The sequence below is a fragment of the Chinchilla lanigera genome, unplaced genomic scaffold (genome assembly GCF_000276665.1).
Source record: "Chinchilla lanigera isolate Chin_1 unplaced genomic scaffold, ChiLan1.0 scaffold00179, whole genome shotgun sequence".
Classification (NCBI taxonomy): domain Eukaryota; kingdom Metazoa; phylum Chordata; class Mammalia; order Rodentia; family Chinchillidae; genus Chinchilla; species Chinchilla lanigera.
In genome coordinates, this window is record NW_004955580.1 from 182,567 (window position 1) to 202,566 (window position 20,000).

The window sequence follows — 20,000 nt, forward strand, 5'->3', positions numbered from 1 at the left end:
AAAAAAAAAAAAAAAAAAAAATATACCATCAGCACTCCTCAAACAATGAGAGAAAACAATCCTAAAATTCATATGGAATCAGAAGAGACCCAGAATAGTAAAAGGCTTCCTGGGCAACAAGGGCAAGGCAGGGGGCATTGCATTCCTGGACTTCAAGTTATACAGCGATAAAAGCAGCATGGTATTGGCACAAAAATAGACTTGTCTAAGTTACTTTCTCATCACTGAGACACAAGACCCGATGCCCACAATTTAAAGAAGAGGTCTAGTTTAACTCATACTGGAGGTGTCAGTCTGTAGTCGGCTGGTTGCAAGGTAGGACACCATCACAGAGGGGCAAGGCCAGCAGGAAACAACAGCCTTCAAGGGAGGAGGGACGTAGGCCCTTCCGGATGACGCTCCCAATGACCCATCTCCCCCCAGGCTTCACCTCCCAATGTCACTCCCAGATATAAACCTATCAATGGACTAATCCAGTACCACACCCATGGTCCAGTGACCTCCCCCAAGCCCCACCATGCACGAATGCATGAGGCTTTGGGAAGACATCTAGATATAAACCCTAGCACAAGTGGGTCAGCAGAACAGAACAGAGGATTCAGAAACATTCTCAGACACATTCAGCTATCTGATCTTTGACAAGGGGATCAAAACATGTGCTGGAAGAAAGATTGCCTCTTTAACAAGTGGTGCTGGGAAAACTGACATCTATATGCAGAAGACTGAAGTTGGGGCATTTATCTTTTTAAACTTTATTTTTTTGGTCCATGTTTGCAGTACATGATTATATTCATCATGGGAAGTCAGTACATATACACAGCATGTCTTCGTTCTTTTTCTGTCCCCCTTCCCCTCCTCTCCCTCCATTTCTTGGTCCCCTTCCTTTTTTGCAGATGGTCTGTCCTGCCCTGCCTATAGGGATGAGGCCACCTCCCTCAGAGAAAGAAAGAAGGTCCCAGGCCTCTCAACCAAAGTAAGGGTGAGAGGACGATGAGAGATAAGGTAAGGTGGCCACACCAGAGTCACAGCGGGAGGTGACAGTGGGTCACTCCTCCAAAGGTAGGTGCAGGTCTGAAATTCTCCCCGCTTAAGCACTGAACAGTTTCTAGAATGGGCCTATTCACCTCATAGAGTTGTGGCTTTGTCCACGTCCCCTTGGTTTGGCTTCAGTTATGACAGGTGCCGATAAGTGCTGCAGACTGGCCACAGCAAAGCCGCAGAGAGTGGCACACATGGGCCCACTCCCATTTCCAGAGCTGTGTTGGACACAAGCTCCGTGCGGGCACCTCCAACCGCCCTGCCAAGGCTCCGTGCGCAGCAAGCAGCCCCAGTGCTTCTAACAGCAGGGCTTTGCTGTCCCTGTCATCGTGCAGGCCAGAGTGCGACACCAAGGTGCGGGCACCTCCACAGGACCTCTCCCGCCTCTTCTAGCAGCTTCGGAGGCTCCGCTCCCTTGGCTGGGACCCGCCTTCACGGGCTTCTCCCCCTGCGCGGCTCTCTTCCATCCGTAGGGGACGCCAGTCCTTGGGTTAGGGCCACCCGCACAAGGTCGGGCGTCTCCTCTCCACGCCCTTCACTCGGCTCCGTCTACAGAGACCCTTGTCCCATAAGGGCCCCTGTCCTATGAGGGGCCTGGGTGTGAGCATGTGGACCACCTTTCAGGGGCCCCCTCACCCCCACTGTACCTGAGGAGCCCAGGACCGAGCCTGCCCAGAGGGGGCCCCTCGGGCACCAGGGCCTGGAGCTCGGGGTCCCTGGGGGCCTCCCCGCCTCTGCTGCAGGGCAGGGGCCGAAGCTGAGAGCCACGTTCCCTGAAGCTGGCTAGAAAGAAGCCCGCTGAGGGGCTCCCCACCCCTGCCCCACGCTGGGCCAGGCAGGGCCAGGCCACCAGGGCTCCGTGCTGAGGGCCAGGCTGTGCTGCCCAGGCCCAGGGCTCCATGAGCACCAGCTGGGAACCTGGGGAGTTTTGTAAGGGAAGGTCCAGCTCAGTGCCCACCTGGCGCCCCATCCTGCAGCCAGGGCTGGAAGGGCAGAATGGGGACAGGCAAGATGGCTGTTTTTTCTTGTCACCCTTCTTAGAGGTTTTTTCCTCCTCCTCCCTTTCCCTCAAGGAGCCCATCCTTGTCAACACAGCCCTGAGACTCCATCCTGGCTCCACCTCATATCACCGTCTGGCAGAAAGTGGCAAGAAAGCCCACTCTGCGCTGGCTTCCCCCTCCCGCAGGCTTTGCACCCAGGTCTTTTCTTCCTGCACTTCCGACCCTCTCACTCCCCTCCAGCTGTATCCATCTCCCATGTCCTGCTTCACATCCATGTATTCGAGCTGGTGCTTTACTGGGTGACCATGGCTGGGCCACTTGATGCTAACACCCCACAGGATCTCCATGGGCCCCTGGACAGAAGCCAGGATGGACGTAATACCCAGGGGCATGGCCCAAGGAAAGCGCTCAGCCAACCCTGACCCCTCCCCTGTCCTCTGCAGGGACTGGAACCGGGGAGACCACTGAGACCCCCAGTCTAAGACCGAGTCCTTGGAGCAGTGCAGACGGGAAGCGGAAGTGCCCCAGGGTGCGTGGAGAGCAAAGCCAGAAGCCCCAGTGGGGCTGGCGCGGGCAGGGCCGCCCTCAGGCCGAGCCGCGCATGCTCCGTGCCCCCCCCCAGCGCCCCGTTCCCACGCCGCAGCCGCCCCGGCCCCGCCCGCTCTCGGTCCCGCTCCGCAGCGCTGCCCGCGGGATCGACGGACAGCTGCGCAGCACCGCATCGGGAGCAGCGCCAGACGGGAGGCCCGGGCTGGCTGGCAGCCCCCACCCCGCCAGCCTCCTGGGGACGCCGCCCCCGGAGGGCTTCTCGGAGGCGGTGGCCTTAGCCTCGGGCCTGGCGGGGGCAAGAGGGGAGGCCGACAGCACTGGTCTCGCGCGCAAGGAGCCAAGGTACGCTGGCCGGTGGGACGCAGGGAGCTGCTCTCGGCAGGGGTGCAGGAGGGCGGGCACAGGTGGCCCGGAGATCCACGGCGCAGCGACAGTGGCAACAGTTGAGGACACCCTGGGAGGCGGGCGCAGAGAGCAGCGGGGCTGGCTCTAGGGGCGCCTGGGAAGAGGCCCGCAGGGCTGAGCACCGGGCGTGCGCGCAGCCCCTGCTTCCCATCTGCTCTCCTCTCGTTGCTTTTCAGCCGCTAGTCCTGGGGCTGGCAGGAGCAGCCCATCCTGATCCCCAGGGAAGTTGGGATTTTGCACGTCTGAGCCGGGAAGCTGGCATTGTGTGGCGAGGGCACTGTTGCCCAGTGTCACCTAGCCGACTATCACAGGCGCAGGCCCTGGTGGTCCCCCCACATCGTGCCCCTGCAGCTATGATCAGGGTTAGGGTGGTGTCCCTTGGAGACACGCTGATGCATGCGGGACATGCCACCACACACCCAGGGAAGGTGAGGCTCAACCAGGGCTGAGAAGAGAAGGCGAAGGGCGGGATGGAAGGTGGAGAAGGACGAGAGGGAACAAGCCTTCCCCGTAGGGGTAGCTCCCTCTGGTTCAGTCCACCCAGTATCTTCCCAGTGCCCGCTGAGCACTGCGTTGCTGCTGACATCCAAGACCTGTCAGGGAACAGGCAGCAAAAATTTGCTCTGTGGTTCTAGCTCTAGTGGCCAAGCACAGGATAAACTGTTTCATATTAGAAATTAGACAGTATGTCAAAAGGTGGGAAGAGGCAGGGAAAGGAGGTCCAGCTGCACGTCAAGTAGTACTCTTAGAACAGATCTCATTTCAAAGGCTCTGTTTCTGCAAACACTTCAGGTTGGCAAAAGAGCACAGCATGTGCTAATGTTTTGGAAGCGCATTCCAGGCAGAGCGAATAGTCAAGCCAAGGCCCTGAGGCAGGAATGGCCTGGCTCCTTGGAGGCCAGAATTGCAGGAGCAGAGGTCAGGGCAGGTCTGGGTGAGGTCAGGAGGGGTCTGTGGCTTTCCTCCCAGTGACGTGGGCATCCGAGAAAGGACTGGCCCACCTGTGGGAAGAAGGAGCCCTCGGCAAACAGCATGTGTGACCCTGTGTATGTCCAGGTCAGTCTCTGTCCCTGCAGGCCAAAGCCTGGAGACAGCAGTTGCAGGGAGCTCCCAGGGGCCCTGGCCAGTCCTAGGCGGGCTGAGGAGACCCCCAGGGGACCCCTCCCAGGCCATGCACCAAGAGGTGGTAGGTGACAGGGCCTCTTCTCAGGAGGAGCAGCTGAGCCTCAAGCTGCTGTACCCCAGAGGACGGTCCACCCGAAGTGGCCCTGCCTGTCTGTCCTTGTCCGCGGAAAGGGCCCTGATTCCTGATCCCCAGGGCCAGGATCCTGAAGGCTGTTGTGGCGTTGTTTGGTTTGGTTTCTGGTTGGTTTTTTTTTTGGTTGTGTTTTTTTTTTCCTGGGGAACGCGCCCCACCTAGTGGTCCCCAAGCAAGATGGCACTGAGGCGCCGGCCGGCTCTCCCTTCCCTCCTCCGTGGGCGTGCTCCTTCCCTGCCTCATCCCCTCCCCAACGCTGCCACCAAGACTGCTGGAGACCCCAGCCCCACTGCGATCTGGGCCCACGCTGAGGGGTACCCGGGCCAATGGGCCTTGCTGGCTTCTCCTGGGGCACAGTCTCAGGGATCCTCCCCACCAGGTGCCCAGCAGTAGGTTGCTGTAAGCCTGAGCTTTGGGCCCTGCTCACCCTTCAGCTGGGCCTGGGCTCTAGCTGTCCACAAAGGCCCAGAGGTCTTGGCAGTCCAGTCTGTTTGGTGGAGGCAGCCACTCTCCCTCTCTCCCTCGAGCACTCCTGGGTGCTCAGGGGCTGCCAGCCTTGGGGGCTGTCCTAGCAGGAGTTGCCATTAAGGCTGGCTTTCGGGAGTGGTCTCAGCACAGACCCTGCTGTGTGGCCACTGCCCCACGGCTGGATCTTCTCTCTCCAGCTCTAGCGCGATGTCTGTCTGCAAATGCAGTGGCACCCCACGGGGCTGCCACAGCCCAACTGTTTGGGGATCACATCTTCGGTGGGAGACCAGACGTTTCGTCCAGCTGAGAAATTTCCTCCCCCTCAGCAGTCACTGGTGTCTGCCATCCCCTCCCCTGCTGGTGGGCTTTGGAACATGATGGATTTACCTCTTGTGGACATGGCATATATTTTCTAAGATTTAAAGGGTTTTGGGATGACCGCTCACCGTGCGGTGACGCTTAGATGCCTGACAGGCAGAACTTTTGTTACTTACCGCTCTGAAGGGTAACACTGCCCTATGAGGCCGTGCAATGGGTTGTACTTGGGGACAGGGTGACAACAAGCTGAAGCAGCTAGAAGGACAATTTGTGCACAGCCAGTGAGTGGGGCAGCAAATGTGAACAATGTTGTGGGCCCTGGGGCTTAGGGGCTGTCCCTCGTCTTAGAGCTGGCCCTGAAGTGTGGGGCCCACTGAGGAGTCAAGTGGCTGTGTGTTTAGTAGGCCCAGGACTGTGACCCAGACACAGGAAGTAGGGGATTGGGGGCCAGCAAACTGCCTACAAAGGACAGGGACAAGGGAGGTTTCAGCCACAACTGGAAAACTAGGTCAAAATAGCTCTTGTGAAACATGACGTTCCATCGTATAAATGGAATCCTACAAGACGTGGCCTTTTGTGTCTGTATCTGGCTTTTTTAACTTGAGTGAAATCTCCTTAGGGTTCATCTACACCGGGGCCTGTGTCACAATTGCCTTCCTTTTTATGGCCAAATAATATTCCACTGTATACATAGACCACATTTGGCTCCTCTGTTCTTCTGAGATGGACATTTGGCCTGTTTCCACCTTTTGGCTATTGTGACCAATGCTGAGTGGGGCGGCAAACACCTGTTTTCAATTCTTCTGAGTATACCCAGGAGTAGAATTGCTAGGTCATGTTGGATTCTGTGTTTAACTTGTCAAAGAACTACCCAAATAGTTTCCAAAGCTTTTTTCTTTCCATTATGAGCACTGTTAATCAGCTTTCTGTTACTATAGCAAAATACTTGAGACAAGCAACACGCAAAGAGAGGTTGGGAGCACTCAGCCTATGGTCCCTCAGCCTAGCACTTTGGGCCTGTGGCCGGATACCAGAGCACAGGCACATGTTGGGACATAGTAGAGGGATGGCAGAAAGAAAGGGCCACCCTCAGGGACCTACAAACCTATCCAGTACCACCACCTGGGGACTGAACCTTTAACACAGGTGTTCGGGTGGGCAACATTTGGGATCCACATCATAGCAACTACCACCAGGGGTGCAGACAGGTAGAAACCCAGGTCACTTCCACTTGTTGACTATTCTTCCTGAGTTAATGTTTGGGTTTTCCTGGAATAGCTCAAGGGAGTTGCATGCCATTCCCACCTCACATGCTGCAGTGTGAATTTTAAGAGGACAATTTCTTCCATGAGCCTGCACCATCCTTCACCCAGCGCGTGTGCACTAGCAGTACCCTGCCAGCCACATAGTTGCTGCCCTCTTGTCATCTGTCCCACCCTCTGCCCCATGGTCAGGATGGGTTCCTCATGCATGACCAGCAAAGGACCACTGCATGACACCGTGACATGTGATGTCCTGTTCTCCCTCCCTTTCACCTGATGGCTCTAGGGTCCATTCCACAGCTCAGGGATCTATTTTTCTGCTTCATATAAACTTCTCCCCCAGAAGTATGACTTCATTCTTGGTCACCACAATCCATAAGGGGTTTGGGGCACTTTAAATGCCAGGTGAATATGACAGCTGCTCCATGCTCCCAGGGCCCTGTCCCCTCACTCTCTCCTGCAGCCTTGGCATTAGCAGAAACAAGGTATAGTCTCCCATCAGAACAAGAGTCAGCGCACCCTTGAGCCACTCCCCCTAGCAGCTGTCACCTGCTCGCTCTGCTCCTACATTTGAGGCTTCCCTGTTGTTGGTCTCCCATTGGACAGAAATGACATTCTTGGAGGAAACATTCGTTGTGCTGTCTCTGGCACTGAAGAGAGACGTGGTGAAGTCTGAGGCCAACATGGCTTTTGTCCACTTTGTCCATTCCACACTCTTTCTGCCCCTTGTGTGGGCCCAACTCCCTGCTGTCCCTCTTGGGCCCATCTTCTGGGCCTATCCTCTCATTTTTAGCATCATGAACTTCAAGCTCAGCCTTCCTGAAGGCCAGGGTATGTGCCCTTGGCCTGCCCCTCAGCCAGAATGTCCCCTCTTGAGAGAGCACCCTGCCCCTCCTGTAGGTCCCTCCTTCCCTGGGCATCTCACCAGCAGCTTTTCTGTGCGTGTGTGCCTGGAGTCTTCCGTAGGAGCTCAGACCCAAGGGAAAGGGTTGGTTGGCCATGGAGCTTCGAGGAAAGGCTGGAAAGCTGGGGTCAGGGATGCTGAGCAGATGGAAAGAGAGCTGAGAAAAGAAAGAATGGGAAAAAAGGAAGGCGAGCAAAACAGGCTCCCTGGAAAGGTGGGCCAGGCAGGCCAGGGCAGGAAAAGTGGATGTGGGATCCTGGCGGGTTGCACGAGACAGAGGGGGCTTGGGAGCCCTCCATGCTAGGGGCTATGCTGTGGGCCCCGCAGCTTCGCTCAAGTCCGGCCCTGCAGGTGAAAGGGTCTTCGCAGACACTGAAGTACAGACCTCACCAGGACTGGTGTCCTGTGAGACGAGGGAAGTTTGGAGCCAGGCACACAGAGGGAAGACAGGCAGCGACTGGAGGACGGAGGACGGCTGGCGACCCCGAGAAGCCGGGAGGGGTGAGCAGGAGCCCCAGAGCTCAGACTCCCGGTGCCCGGCTGGGTTTGAGCCCCCCGGTGGGCGAGCTCTGTTCCTCACAGCAGGCCCAGCAAAGCACGCGGGATGAGGGGTGGTCAGGGGCCTCGGCGAGGCTGCCTCTGCACAGAGGCCAGGACTCCAGGGACATGGGGGCGCTGAGCCTGGGCCCCCGGGAACCGGCACTTGCCGAAGCCGGCCCCGCTGGCTGCTTCTGACTCTTCCTTGCTTCCCCAGGGGGCCGGCAGGCGATGGCAGCCATCCTCCTGTGGGCAAGGCCCAAGGTGAGTGGCCTACCAGACCTTCTTCCCAGTCACCACTGTGTGGTCCTCCTGGGGGGAGGGGGACCCCGTGTCTCATGGCCACAAGTTCCCCTGGGGACCTCGGGTTTGAGCCGGACATAGTGGCACAAGCCTGTAATCCCAGCACTCAGGAGGCTGAGGCAGGAGGATCCTTGCGAGTTCGAGACCAGCCTGGGCTACAAAGTGAGCTCAAGGCCAGCCTGAACTGCATAGCGAGACCCTGTCTCCAAAAGACAAAAATTAAAATAAAAAAAGGATGGCCTATTGTAGGTGCCGGTATCCTTTGAGGACGTGTCTGTGTACTTCACAAAGGCAGAATGGAAGTTTCTGGACCTCAAACAAAAAGCCCTGTACAAACAGGTGATGTTGGAGAACTACAGGAACTTGGCATCGCTGGGTAAGTGACCACTGCACACGCACTCGGCCCATCTGCTAAGTCTGGGCTCCGTTTATTTCTGAGTTTCCTGGTTTGCTGGTTACACTGAGCCCAAGCATAAATGCATCTCTCCATCAGACCGGTTATCCCTTGTGGGGCCACCGTCGTGTCAGTAGGAATTTTCAGCCAATGTCAATTGGGTGGGATCTGTACATGTTTGGGGTGAATGTGTGGGCCTGTACTAGTTTTGCATATGAAATTGTGGATTGACCAAAAATCTTTCTACTGAAAAGACAGGTATCAATTATAGCGGGATAAATATCTAGATAATATATAAATATAGATGTAGATATAGACACATACATACACACAGAGCCTGACAAAAAATGTATGCACACTTCAGGAAAAGAAAAACTTGTATAAATATTTTAATACTTTTATCTATGGGGGACCCTAGAGGATGTCGTATATCACAGAAAACCTACTACACTGCCGGCCCTCAGAAAAGAAACTAAAAATGCGCACATGCAGCAATCTCACTGACAAGGTTACCCAAGCAGCAGTTCATCTTACTGACACATGCCTAGAAGCTAACAGCCATGACCTTGAGCACCTCTTGTCATTGTAGATGCCAAAGGTAATTTGCATTGATCTCATAATCATAATGTCTCCTTAAATTTAGTATTAAAATATTTACACACAAGTTTTTCTTTTCCTGAAGTGTGTATACATTTTTGATGGAATATATTATATATAGATAGAGAGCAAGAGAGAGAACGCACAACAGGGTCTCCTCAAACTCACAGTAATCCTCCTGCCTCAGCCTTCCCCATGCCAGAGAATGACAGGCATGCACCACCATGCCCAGCTATATTAGAATAGTTAAATGCGTTATTTCAGACCTAGGTTGTTCTTACAACGCTGGGGTTTTATAGCTGGGCGTGGTGGTGCACGCCTGTCATCACAGCACTCAGGAGGATGAGGCAGGATGATCGCTGAGTTTAAGGCCAACCCTGGGCTACATAGTGAGTTCAAAGCCAATGTGAACTACACAGCGAGACCCTGTCTCCGAACAAAAACTGCTCGAGTTTTCTGTGCGTCCACTCACGGAATTTCACATGCTGGAAGGGCAGACAGTTCTTCTTTCCCTCACCAACACGTGCCCAGCCTCCCATTCTCAGGACCCTGGAAGGGGAGCCGGTCCTGCCACTTAACAGGGAAAGCCGAGGATCACAGGCTGGAGCTCAGAAACCAGCCTTTCCCGGCGGGCGGCTGCCATGGTGCCCATGCCAGGCTCAGGCTTCCTGGGAGTGAGCTGCGCATCTGAAGCAGCTCTCCTTATCGCCTCTGTGACCAAGCCCATGGCGGAGAACGGCTCCATCCTGAGCCTTGTTGACCTTCCCAGGCCAGTGGCTGTGCCTCTCTTCCCCAGGTGGCCTCTGGGCGTGGGCTGGGGTGGCCTCCCCTGGACCTGCCCAGGGGCACTTTTTCAGGGTCCTTCCTGCTCCGCTACCTGAGGCTGTCGAGACTGCAGTGTGCACGGCGGTAACTCTGGCCTTGCTTCATTTCCGGCACAGGACTCGCCTCCTCCAAGCCTCACCTGGTGTCCCAGCTGGAGCGAGGGGAAGGACCCTGGGTGGCTGACTTCCGCTCAAAGGCTAAGGCGGGTGAGTGAGCCGCCCCCCCCCCACCGGCTGCCTGTGGGTGGGACCCACCGCCCGGTCCAAGCCCTTTCCGGGTGACCCCACCTTTTCTCTCTTCTGCTTGGGGTCACCTTGCTCCTGCCCAGTGTGAAGGTGCAGAAGGCCAAATGTGCACGAGAGCCCCAGGAAGCCGTGACACCGGTTGGCCCTCTCTGTCTTTGTAGGTGGCAGGATACAGAGCCCAGGGGCCGCGAGGAGGGCCCGGCGGCAGGCTAATGTTGTAGCTGCGCAGAGAGGTCCCCAGGGCCGCGGTCCTGCTCCAAGGCCACAGCGGCCCAAGGGCGCTGAGAAGCGGTACCTGTGCCAGCAGTGCGGGAAGTCCTTCAGCCGCAGCTCCAACCTCATCAAGCACCGCATCATCCACAGCGGCGAGAAGCCCTACGCGTGCCGGGAGTGCGGGAAGCTGTTCCGGCGCAGCTTTGCGCTGCTGGAGCATCAGCGCATCCACAGCGGCGAGAAGCCCTACGAGTGCGAGGAGTGCGGCAAGACCTTCACGCGCAGCTCCAACCTCATCAAGCACCAGATCATCCACAGCGGCGAGAAGCCCTTCTCCTGTGCCGAGTGCGGGAAGCTGTTCCGGCGCAGCTTCGCGCTGCTCGAGCACGAGCGCACTCACAGCGGCGAGAAGCCCTACGAGTGCGTCCACTGCGGCAAGGCCTTCGGCCGCAGCTCCAACCTCATCGAGCATGAGCGCACGCACAGCGGCCAAAAGCCCTACCTGTGCGACAGGTGCCCCAAGGCCTTCACGGGCATCTCACAGCTCATCCACCACCAGCGCGTCCACACTGGCGACAAGCCCTTTGTGTGCGAAGAGTGCGGCAAGGCGTTCCGCGGGCGCTCGGGCCTCAGCCAGCACCTGCGAGTACACAGCGGCGAGAAGCCCTACGAGTGCAGCGAGTGCGGCAAGGCCTTCGGCCGCCGGGCCAACCTCTTCAAGCACCAGGCGGTGCACGGCGACGTCCAGCCCTCCCCGCGCCACAGCCACGAAAAGGGGCCCGGCCGAGGCTGCGTGCTCCTGCTGGAGCGCCGGTGGGAGCCCAGTGGGGCGCGGTCCCCGGAGGGCGGCGAGGGCAGCTCGGCAGAGGCCTGGGGAAGCCCCGGGGGCCCGACAGAGCATGCGTGCGAGCACTGCGAGCACAGCCCCGAGAGCAAGGCGCCGCTGGATAGCCACCGGAGCAGCCACAGCGGGAAGTCGTCCCTCGGCCGCCATGCCCAGGCTCAGCCCATTGGAGGGGGCGACGGCGGCCCCCATGCCAGTGTCCCAGGCCCCGCAAAGCCGCAGGATCCAGCCTCGCCCTGAGGCCGAGACACAGGGCAGCGCGTCCAAGGGGGAGAAGGAGCCCTTCCTGAAGGCTGTGCGCCCCAGCGTCCCCCTGAGGGCAGTACAGGTTGGAGACTGAGCACCCCTTCCGCTCCTTCCCAAGTCCTTCAAGACGTAACTGTGGCGCAGCGACAGCTCCTCGACCCGCACTGTCATCTGGCCACCACGGGGCGCCCGAGTGTGCGCAGGCTGTGCGCGGGGCGGCCGCGGGCGTGTCCGTGCCTGCTGTGGGAAGGGACGCTACTTTGAGTTGACAGAGGGATGGCCCATGCCCTCTCTCGCGGGGTGGGGTCCTCTGCCTCCCCCTAAGAGCTGTTGGTGTTTCCGGGTAGAAGATACTAAAAGCACTTTAATCCTGCGAAGGCGCGGGGCCCTGCTGTCCGGTGCAGGAAGCATCCAGGAGGGTGCGGGGCCGTTTGAAACTCGCGCCCTTCCGGGGCGCCCCCTGCGGATTGTCGGAGCTGCGCCCAGGCCCACGGACAGAGCAGCCGCCCCCTTTCCCCCGGTCCCTCACGGCAGTGGGATCTGGGCCAGACATGGCAACATGGGCGCTCTTGCCATCCTCTGGCTCAGTGTCCTTCCTGCACCTGGAGCCCCCTGCCCCCCTCTCACTCGCTAGTGCGGAAAGCTTTAAAATTTCCTGCTCCTATCCTCCGCGCAGCTCCCCCTTGTGGCTGTGACGAGTAGGAGACAAGCAAGCCATGTTAGAATTTGCATTTAGGTGGCCCTGAATCGAATGTGAGTGACACGGTAGCTGCTTTCCGTGTGACATTTCTTAGAACCCTTGAGGTGCCATTGCTTTGAATGTCTTTATATGCACTTGAAAATGGAGATTTTTTGCCATTTGAGATTGTCAGGGAATGACTCCTTAAATAGGAATCTGGATCCCAACCAATGAAGAGACTCAGGCAGTAGAAGGCGGCCATCCTAGGCCCACATCTGAGAAACTGTTCCTTCTTGTCCCTGCCACGATGCAATCCCTCCTTCCCTTTAGCCCTTCAAATGGCACTTTACTGAATGCCCGGGGTGTCCTCCTGGGACGAGCTCACGGCTAGCTGCAGGCACTGTCCCCAAAGGCCCGGGAGCTCTGTCCCCAGGTACTTTTAACCCAGTGTCCTGGCCACCTCTTTCCAGCCCTCTCCACAACCAGGAGAGAGCAGGGCTTTATCTCCCGTGCCACCCGGAGGGCAAGCAGGTGATCAGGGTCACCGAGACCACTCTTGGGGACACCTGTCGGGAGAACGTGGGGAGACTGGAAATCCAGGCTTCCTTCTGAGAATGCTGCTTGGAGTTCCAGTCCCCAGGACAGCTCCAGACATTTCATACACACCTGCATGCGTGTGCACGCGCACACACATACGTAGACACGCATGTACATGTCAGATATAAAAGCCTGTTGAACCTCCCAGCATTTTTGTAACTTGCTCTTGACTCAGCCACCTCTAGTGATCCCTGTGCCTATGTCCTGTGATTGCCTCTGTGCCTGTCACCCTGCCCTGTATTCTGCAGCTGTGTGTCGTGTGTCGCCCCTGTGTGCTCCGTGCCGAGCCTGGTGCCGGCGCTGACAAGTACACGCGAAGGGAGCGCTGCACGGTGAACATTCTGGATGCCGCCTCTGCTGGAGGCAGCTCCGGCGGTACCTGGAGGCAGTGTGAAGTATCTGCAAGTTGGGCTTTTCGTGTTGAAAAAGAAACATTAGGATGGTGTCTTTGGGGTCCCTGGTGAGATCATTGGGAAGTTTGGGTTTTTCTGAGGCCCGTACGATCACTGCTAGGGCTGCCACAGATGCAGGAGGCGTGCCCCATGCAGGGCAGGTGCGAGCAGCAGGAGGCTGTTATGGCCTCCGTGCCAGCTACTCTGAGGTCCCTCCTGTTGCAGGGAAGTGAATGACTCAGCTCCTCTGAGCCAGGCAGTCTGCAGCTTTCCGGAGCGTGTAACATTCCCTTGGTGCCAGGGTAGATGCTAACTGTAGCTTTAACCCAGGCACCTTTATTTGCCTGGTCCTGTACCCACGTGTCCTCACCACAGGAAGGACCGTGTGCAGGCACATTCGGCATAAGGCAGTTGCCAGGGGAGTGTGGGCCCTGCACTCTGACGTCATCAGAGTGCCCTGAAAAGCTCCAGTGTCCACAGTGTTTGCCTGGAAAATGACACCAGGAGTAGCAACAGCAAATCTTTTTTGTTTGTCAGTTCTCAGTGTAATTCAGCGCCCGTCATTTCGCTGTTGGTCAAAAGGGCATCAGGAGCTGCATTTTCCATGCAGTGAGGACAGCGCGGATTTTGCATGGACCGAGGTGGAGCGCCTGGGAAGGACAATTGCCTGTTTGCCTTTTCTTTTCAGGGACAAAACTTAGACTTAAACCAGCGGTGGGGTTTGCGGAGAAATGCTTGGGCCGGGCTGGGGGCGGGGGAAGGGAGAATGTGAGCTGTGCTGGGGAAGCAGTTCTGGGTTAAAAGATCAATAAGAAGCAGAGTGTGGAGGGCTTGGAGTCCCACACACAGACTCTGGATTCTAGTTGATTCCAGATGAGGAACGGTTTTTCGAAACATGAAACAGTCGGCCTATGATTGGGGAAGGAGGCTGTTGTAGATGATTGCATTTGAATTGTTGAGCACCAGTATACACAGAGAGCTGATGTCTGTGAGCATCAGCCTGTGGCCCATGGCGACACGGCGTGAGAGGGAGCTCGGGGCTCCCACCTGCTTTCCAGCGCACCTGCGACTGCACAAAGCAGGGGCCTCCAGGGTTCCTGGACCGCTGCGTGCATCCTCACTGGGACACCTTCAAGTGTAAGGCCTTGGACATTCGCAATGGTCTCAGAGCCCCCTTGGTGTTCAGGAAAGCTCGCCTTGGTCCTTCTTTCCCACCTGACCAGAAATGAAGGCCGCTGCAGATGTGGAGCTCCTGATGGATTTTACCTTTCTCTGACAGATTTATGGAGATGCGATAGAAATTCGACAGCTGGCATGTGTGTAAACTGTACTTGGCAAGTTCGGATGAGCGTGTACACCTGTCAAACCACCCCCACTGTCACGACAGTAAATATATCCACCTTCTCCCACAGTGGCCTTGTGTCCCCAGCCCCACAACCACTGCTCTGTTTTCTGTCACTAGGGGTAAACGTGCATCTCCGGAGCTCTGTGTAAACGGGCTCGCCCAGTACGTGCGTGGCTGCTTTCACTCAGTAGAGTTCTTCTGAGGCTCACCCCGGAGTTCGTGTGTAGCAGCACCGCTCTCTTTCCTCGCAGTAGTAGCCACAGTACCACTGCAGACCTGTTGGTGGGCATCTGTGTTGTTTCCATGTGGGGCTATGACAAATAAAGCTGCTGTGAACATTTGTGTACAAGTTTCAGTGTGGCCGTACGTTTTCAATTCTCTTGGGTACAGAGCTAGGCAGGGCATTTCTGGGTCCAAAGGTAGCACACTATGTTTATCACTTTTTTTCTTGACAAGGTCTTGCTGTGTAGTTCAGGCTGACCTTGAACTCATTATGTAGCCCAGGCTCGCTGTGAACTTGGGAGGCTGAGTCAGGAGGATCACCACAAGTTCAAAGCCAGCCTGGGCTACAAACCAAGACTTTGTCAAAAAAAAAAAAAAAAAAAAAGAGGAGAATGCCATGTAAGGACATAGAGACACAGAGGAAAACAGCTGTGTGAGCTGAGACATGGGAATTGGAGGGATACAGGATTAGTGCCGAGCTCCAAGAAGCTGGAAGAGGTGGGAAGGGTCCACCCTAGGTCACTGGACCGAAGTGGTCCTACAGGTACCTAGTTGCACCCCTCAGGCCTATCCCTGTGTGTTCCCTTTGGAGGAGCACTTCACACACAAGCTCCTGCCACTCACCCTTATTTATGGATGAGAAAATAGGCTTAGCAATGGACAGGAATTGTCCAGGGCCTCCCCACTGGGACGCGACAGCAAATGCATGCCCAGGTTGGGCTCCAGCACGTGTATTTTTGCCCCTCCAGCTGCCTGAGCCAAACTTGCCATCACCTGGTCAGCTCTCCTGGTGTCCTAACTATGCCCAAAGGAGGCAGAGGGCAAGTGGCTGGAACGCTGCATGCTGGGAAAGAAAAGCTCTTGGGGAAGCAGCATATAGGAATGGAGGGGCTCCCACAGCTTCCCTTTTGTGGGGAAGAGCAGTCCACACCACAGGCTTAGTCAGTGCAAAGGCACTGGGGTAGCATCACAAACTACCCGAGCCAGAACGAGGTGCTCAAAACAACAGAAACTTAGTCTCTCGTTGTTCTAGAGTCCAGAAGTCCAAGCTGCAGGTGTGGGCAGCTGCACACCTTCCAAAGTCTCCAGGTGAGATTCCTTCTTTGCCCCGTCCAGCGTCTGGTGGCCAGGGCGATCCTTGGCTTGTTGCCATGTCTCTTTCAAAGATGTTTGTCTTTGGATATAGGACTCACCCAGGTAACCCAGGCTGGCCTCATCTCAGGCCTTTTTCTGTGTGAGGTCGCAGTCGCAGGGCCAAGAGATTCGGACACAGATGCGGGGGGCGCTTCTGTTCAGCTGTCACCAGACAGGCTCTGAGGAGGCCTGCAAAGAGGAGACCGGACTTCAACTCACCCCCATGGATCAGCTCTGCCATTTGTACTGGGGTTTTGAGAGGGTTTGTTTTGGTTTTAGGGGATTTGTTTCTTTGTATTTTGTGGTACAGAGTATTGGACCCAGGACTTTTCCACTGGGCTACATCCTCAGCCTTATTTTACTCTGGTTTTTTTCTAATTTTGAGACAGGGTCTGGCTAAGTTGCCTAAGGTAGGCTCAAACTTGCAATCCTCCTGCCTCAGCCTCCCTGAGTGCTGAGTTTACAGGCATGCACCACCACACCTGGTTCTGTATTTTTTGTTTGTTTGTTTGTTTGTTTAACTTACGAATGTAGGAGTAAGGATCCCGAGAAGGAAAAATAATTCTCACTTTGAGTAACTTTGATGGTGTCCTGAAGCTGCAGTGTTTTTCATTAAGTACAATCTTTAAATTACAATTTTATTCCTTGTCTCCTTTCTGCCTATCTTTATTTCCATCCCATCTCCAGTCCACTACAGGCGGGTACACACTTGGTGTGTTGGAGGCCTGTGTAGCTGGAGCCCAATGAGGCAGGGGCAGTGAGGAAGGATGAAAATGGCAGGATCCAGGCAGCCCTCTAGGGCTGAGAGGCAGTGGCAAGAGAAGTATCTGCCTTGTGTCTAGTACAAGGGCTCCAAAGGAAGATAGCTATAGCCTTAACTGATGATCACCACACTTCACCATGTGCTGGGCTCTGGGCATGACCCACCCTCCCAGCAACTGTATTGTTGCCATTTCGTGGAGGAGGAAACTGAGGCCAACTTGTGAGGTAACTTCTGTTGGTCAGAGTTGAGGGACAGAAGCCGGGCCTGGGCCCCAGCTCTCACTACAGAGTCCATGCCCATCACCCACCCCTAGATGAGGCCCCCTCCCAACTACCAACTCCCTCCCGGCCCTGGTGCTGGTGTCTCATGAACAAGGTTTGCAGTGTTCCCGGCGATGGTAGCAACACTGCCAGGTTCAGGGACAGCACAGCCAGAAGCGACTGAGCTTTGCCCCTGGTGAGCAGCCTGCCCCCACTTCCAAACTCCCAGCTATCCTCCCTCCACCGGAGGCCTGTGCCTGTCCTTCCCTGCCACCACAGTCACTGCCACCATGTGCATGGCTGGCCTCTGGGGTGCCCACGTGCTCTTCCTCACTGGGGCTGAGGCTGGGCCTCGAGCAACCCACCACCCCTGCACCCCAAGTGCACTTCCTGTGTGCTCATCACAGAAGGGCCGGGGAGATAGCTCAGTGGCACAGCGCCTGCCTGGGAGGGGCAAGGTCCTGAGTTTGATTGCCGGTACCAAAAAAAAACAAAACAAAAACCAGCCCACAGGGTTACTGTCCCCTTGCCGCTTCAGGTGACAGAGGCCCTTTTTGTTGTTGCTGTTCTTTGAGACAGGCTCTCTCTGTATAGCCCAGGCTGGCCTCGAAGACATCACAACCCTCGTGTCTCAGCCTCCTAAGTGCTGGGGTGACAAGCGTGTGCCACCGTGCCCAGCAAGGCCAGGGCGGCAGAAACACCAAGCAAGGCTGCTAAGCACACTTGCCGGGAGCCCCGGAGGCACCCAGGCTCACGGTCATGGCAGGCAGGGCACAGCATCCTGGGGAGAGGACACGCTGGACTCCATGCCGGCGGCCAGGAGTTCAGGGGACAGATCACGCCTCGTGCAGCAGACAGCCGCCCTAGTGTGAGCCCAGGCAGCTCAGGGCCCACGTGTGCCCAGCGGGGTGACAAGTAGGCCCGGGTGGCCATCTCAAAGCCTCAGCCTGAGCTCACCAGGTCCCCAGCGCCCAGTACCCAGCCTCCAGCTATCTCCCAGAGAGCCTGGCGCCATGAGCCTTTGCACATCCCTGCCAGGAGCTCCCACGGCCCCGCCCTGCGGGACGTTTTCCCCATGTGCCCAGGCATCGCCTTGAAACACAGACAGGAGGGAGAGGCCCTGCCCGGCTCCAGGCACCCTGCCCAGGCACACTGAGACCAGCAGGGCCATCTTGCTGAGATGCTGGCAGCTCAGCTGCAGGTGGATCCACCCCAGCCGTGGCGACCTTGCCGCTTGACTGGGCTGCCCTCCGTGGTCCCAGTTTGGTTCACCGTTGTTCTTTTCCATGCCTATGGGGAGGAGCCCGGGCCTTGGAGACCAGCACCCTGGCTTACCTGGGGCCATGGAGGCATCCAGGAAGGGCACAGCCAGCCTCACTGGCCCTTGGGCAGGCACAGCCCTCAAGGCCACTGACGGAGACTGGGGTGCGAGGGGCACTGTGACAGCTGTCACACCTCACCCCACCGAAGGGGGCACGGCTGCTACAGAATCTCATGGGCCAGAGCTGTGCCCTGCGGGCAGCTGGGAGCCAAGACAGGCCAGTGGGAGAGGCCAGCAGGTGGACAGACACAAGGATCAGGGTCAGAGGACAAACGGCCACACGCTCCCAGTGAGATCATTGCCAAGCCAGGCTTTGCCTCGGAAACATTCCTGAGCTCCTCAGACACAAATGGACATCTTGGAAGCTTCCAAACAGAAGGAACCAACCAGGCTTGGTTCATTCTAGCACTCAGGAGGAGGAGACAGGAGGATCTCTGTGAGTTCAAGGCCGGCCTAAACTATACAGCAAGACTCTGTCGCAAAAAAAAAAAAAATTCCAGAAAGAAGCAGGCACAGCTTAAAGGGATCAGAGTGATCAGCTTCCCTGCACACTCTGACAGCCAGAAGGTGGGGAAAGGTCTGTTTTCCAGCCCAACACCACACCCAGCAGAGGAAGGGCAGTGAGAATTGAGATGCAAACAACCGCCCGAACCCCAAGCAGGGTTGTGCACGTTCCCGAAAAGTGCAGTTCGCTCTGCACCAGGGGCTGGCAGAGGCAGCACAGCGGGCAGGGCGCACCGTGAGGCCTGCCCCACACTAATGAGCGCTCCCACTCTGAGGAGAAGGTCAGATGGCGGCGCGGACTGCAGACCCTATCACCTGCACCAACTCAAGCAGGCGAAAGCACCTGTTTTCAGTCAGACGCTGTCTAGAGTGGCTGTGAACATATTTTTACAGGAGATAAACACATCAGTAGCTTCTCAGTAAAGTAGATTTTTCTTCAGAGTAAGGTAGGCCTCATCCAATCAGGCCTTACAAAGGCCTTACAAAGAAAAGACTGAAAAGTTCTGTTCCAGGGACCCTCTGGACTTGGATTGCCATTCTTCCCTTGGTCCCTGGCCTGACAGACTCCCTGCAGCCTCCACAGCACATGAGCTAGTGCCTCAAAATCTTCCCACAGCTGAGCATGTTGCCTGGGATCCCAGTTACTTGGGATGCTGAGGCAGGAGGATGGTAATTTCCAGGCCAATCCTGGCAACTTAGCAAGGCACTGTTTCAAAATAAAAAGGGTTAGGGATGTAGCTGAGTGGTAGAGCACTTGCCTAACACATGTGATGCCATATGTCAATTCCCAATACAAAAACAAAAGCACTCAGCCAGGCATGCTGGTGTACATCTGTATTCCTGGTACCCTTGGAAGCTGGGGCAGGAAGATCACAAGAAATTCAAGCCCAGGTAGGGCAACTTGGCAGGACCCTGTCTCAAAGATAAAAAATAAAATAGTGCTGGGTGAGGACGTAGCTCAGTGTGAATGCCATGGGTTCAATCCCAGTATGATAAGAAAAAATTCTCTTGAGAGACAAATGTCACTAGAATCCTGATTAAACAAGTCATAAAGCAGTAAGCACAAACATACAGCAACTAAGCGTATAACAAAAACCACTAAATGTGAAGACTGATAAAGTGTAATCATACAGAATACTTTCCTATATTACCATAGAATTGGATAGACATCATAGGTTTTGAAAAGCAAGCAAATATATGAAGAAACTGAATAGCTATACAATTGTCAAAGTAGATTTTAGAACTATAGACAAAAGTCCACATCTCTTAAAGAAATGCAATCTTTCAGCTGTCTTGTCACTGAGACACAGTACTCAGCACCCATGACTTCAAGGAGAGGTTTATCCGGCTCATGGTTTCAGAGGATGAAGTTCATG

The 20,000-nt window shown here is 56.1% G+C and overlaps 1 protein-coding gene across 1 annotated transcript; it reads left to right on the forward strand.

Moving 5' to 3' along the window:
- Positions 1-2,683: 2,683 nt before the first annotated feature.
- Positions 2,684-14,763, forward strand: Zfp92 (ZFP92 zinc finger protein). The gene is made up of 5 exons (XM_005414115.1): positions 2,684-2,930; positions 7,958-8,004; positions 8,293-8,419; positions 9,976-10,065; positions 10,266-14,763. The coding sequence occupies exons 2-5, from the start codon at positions 7,972-7,974 to the stop codon at positions 11,399-11,401; spliced, it is 1,386 nt and encodes a 461-aa protein (XP_005414172.1). The 5' UTR covers positions 2,684-2,930; positions 7,958-7,971; the 3' UTR covers positions 11,402-14,763.
- Positions 14,764-20,000: the final 5,237 nt, after the last annotated feature.

Bases quoted from the DNA above. Each gene is read 5' to 3' on its own strand.
- Zfp92 (XM_005414115.1), top strand. From the start codon at position 7,972: ATGGCAGCCATCCTCCTGTGGGCAAGGCCCAAG. The intron at 8,005-8,292 runs GTGAGTGGCCTA...GGCCTATTGTAG, and splicing joins TCCTGTGGGCAAGGCCCAAG to GTGCCGGTATCCTTTGAGGA. The intron at 10,066-10,265 runs GTGAGTGAGCCG...CTGTCTTTGTAG, and splicing joins CCGCTCAAAGGCTAAGGCGG to GTGGCAGGATACAGAGCCCA.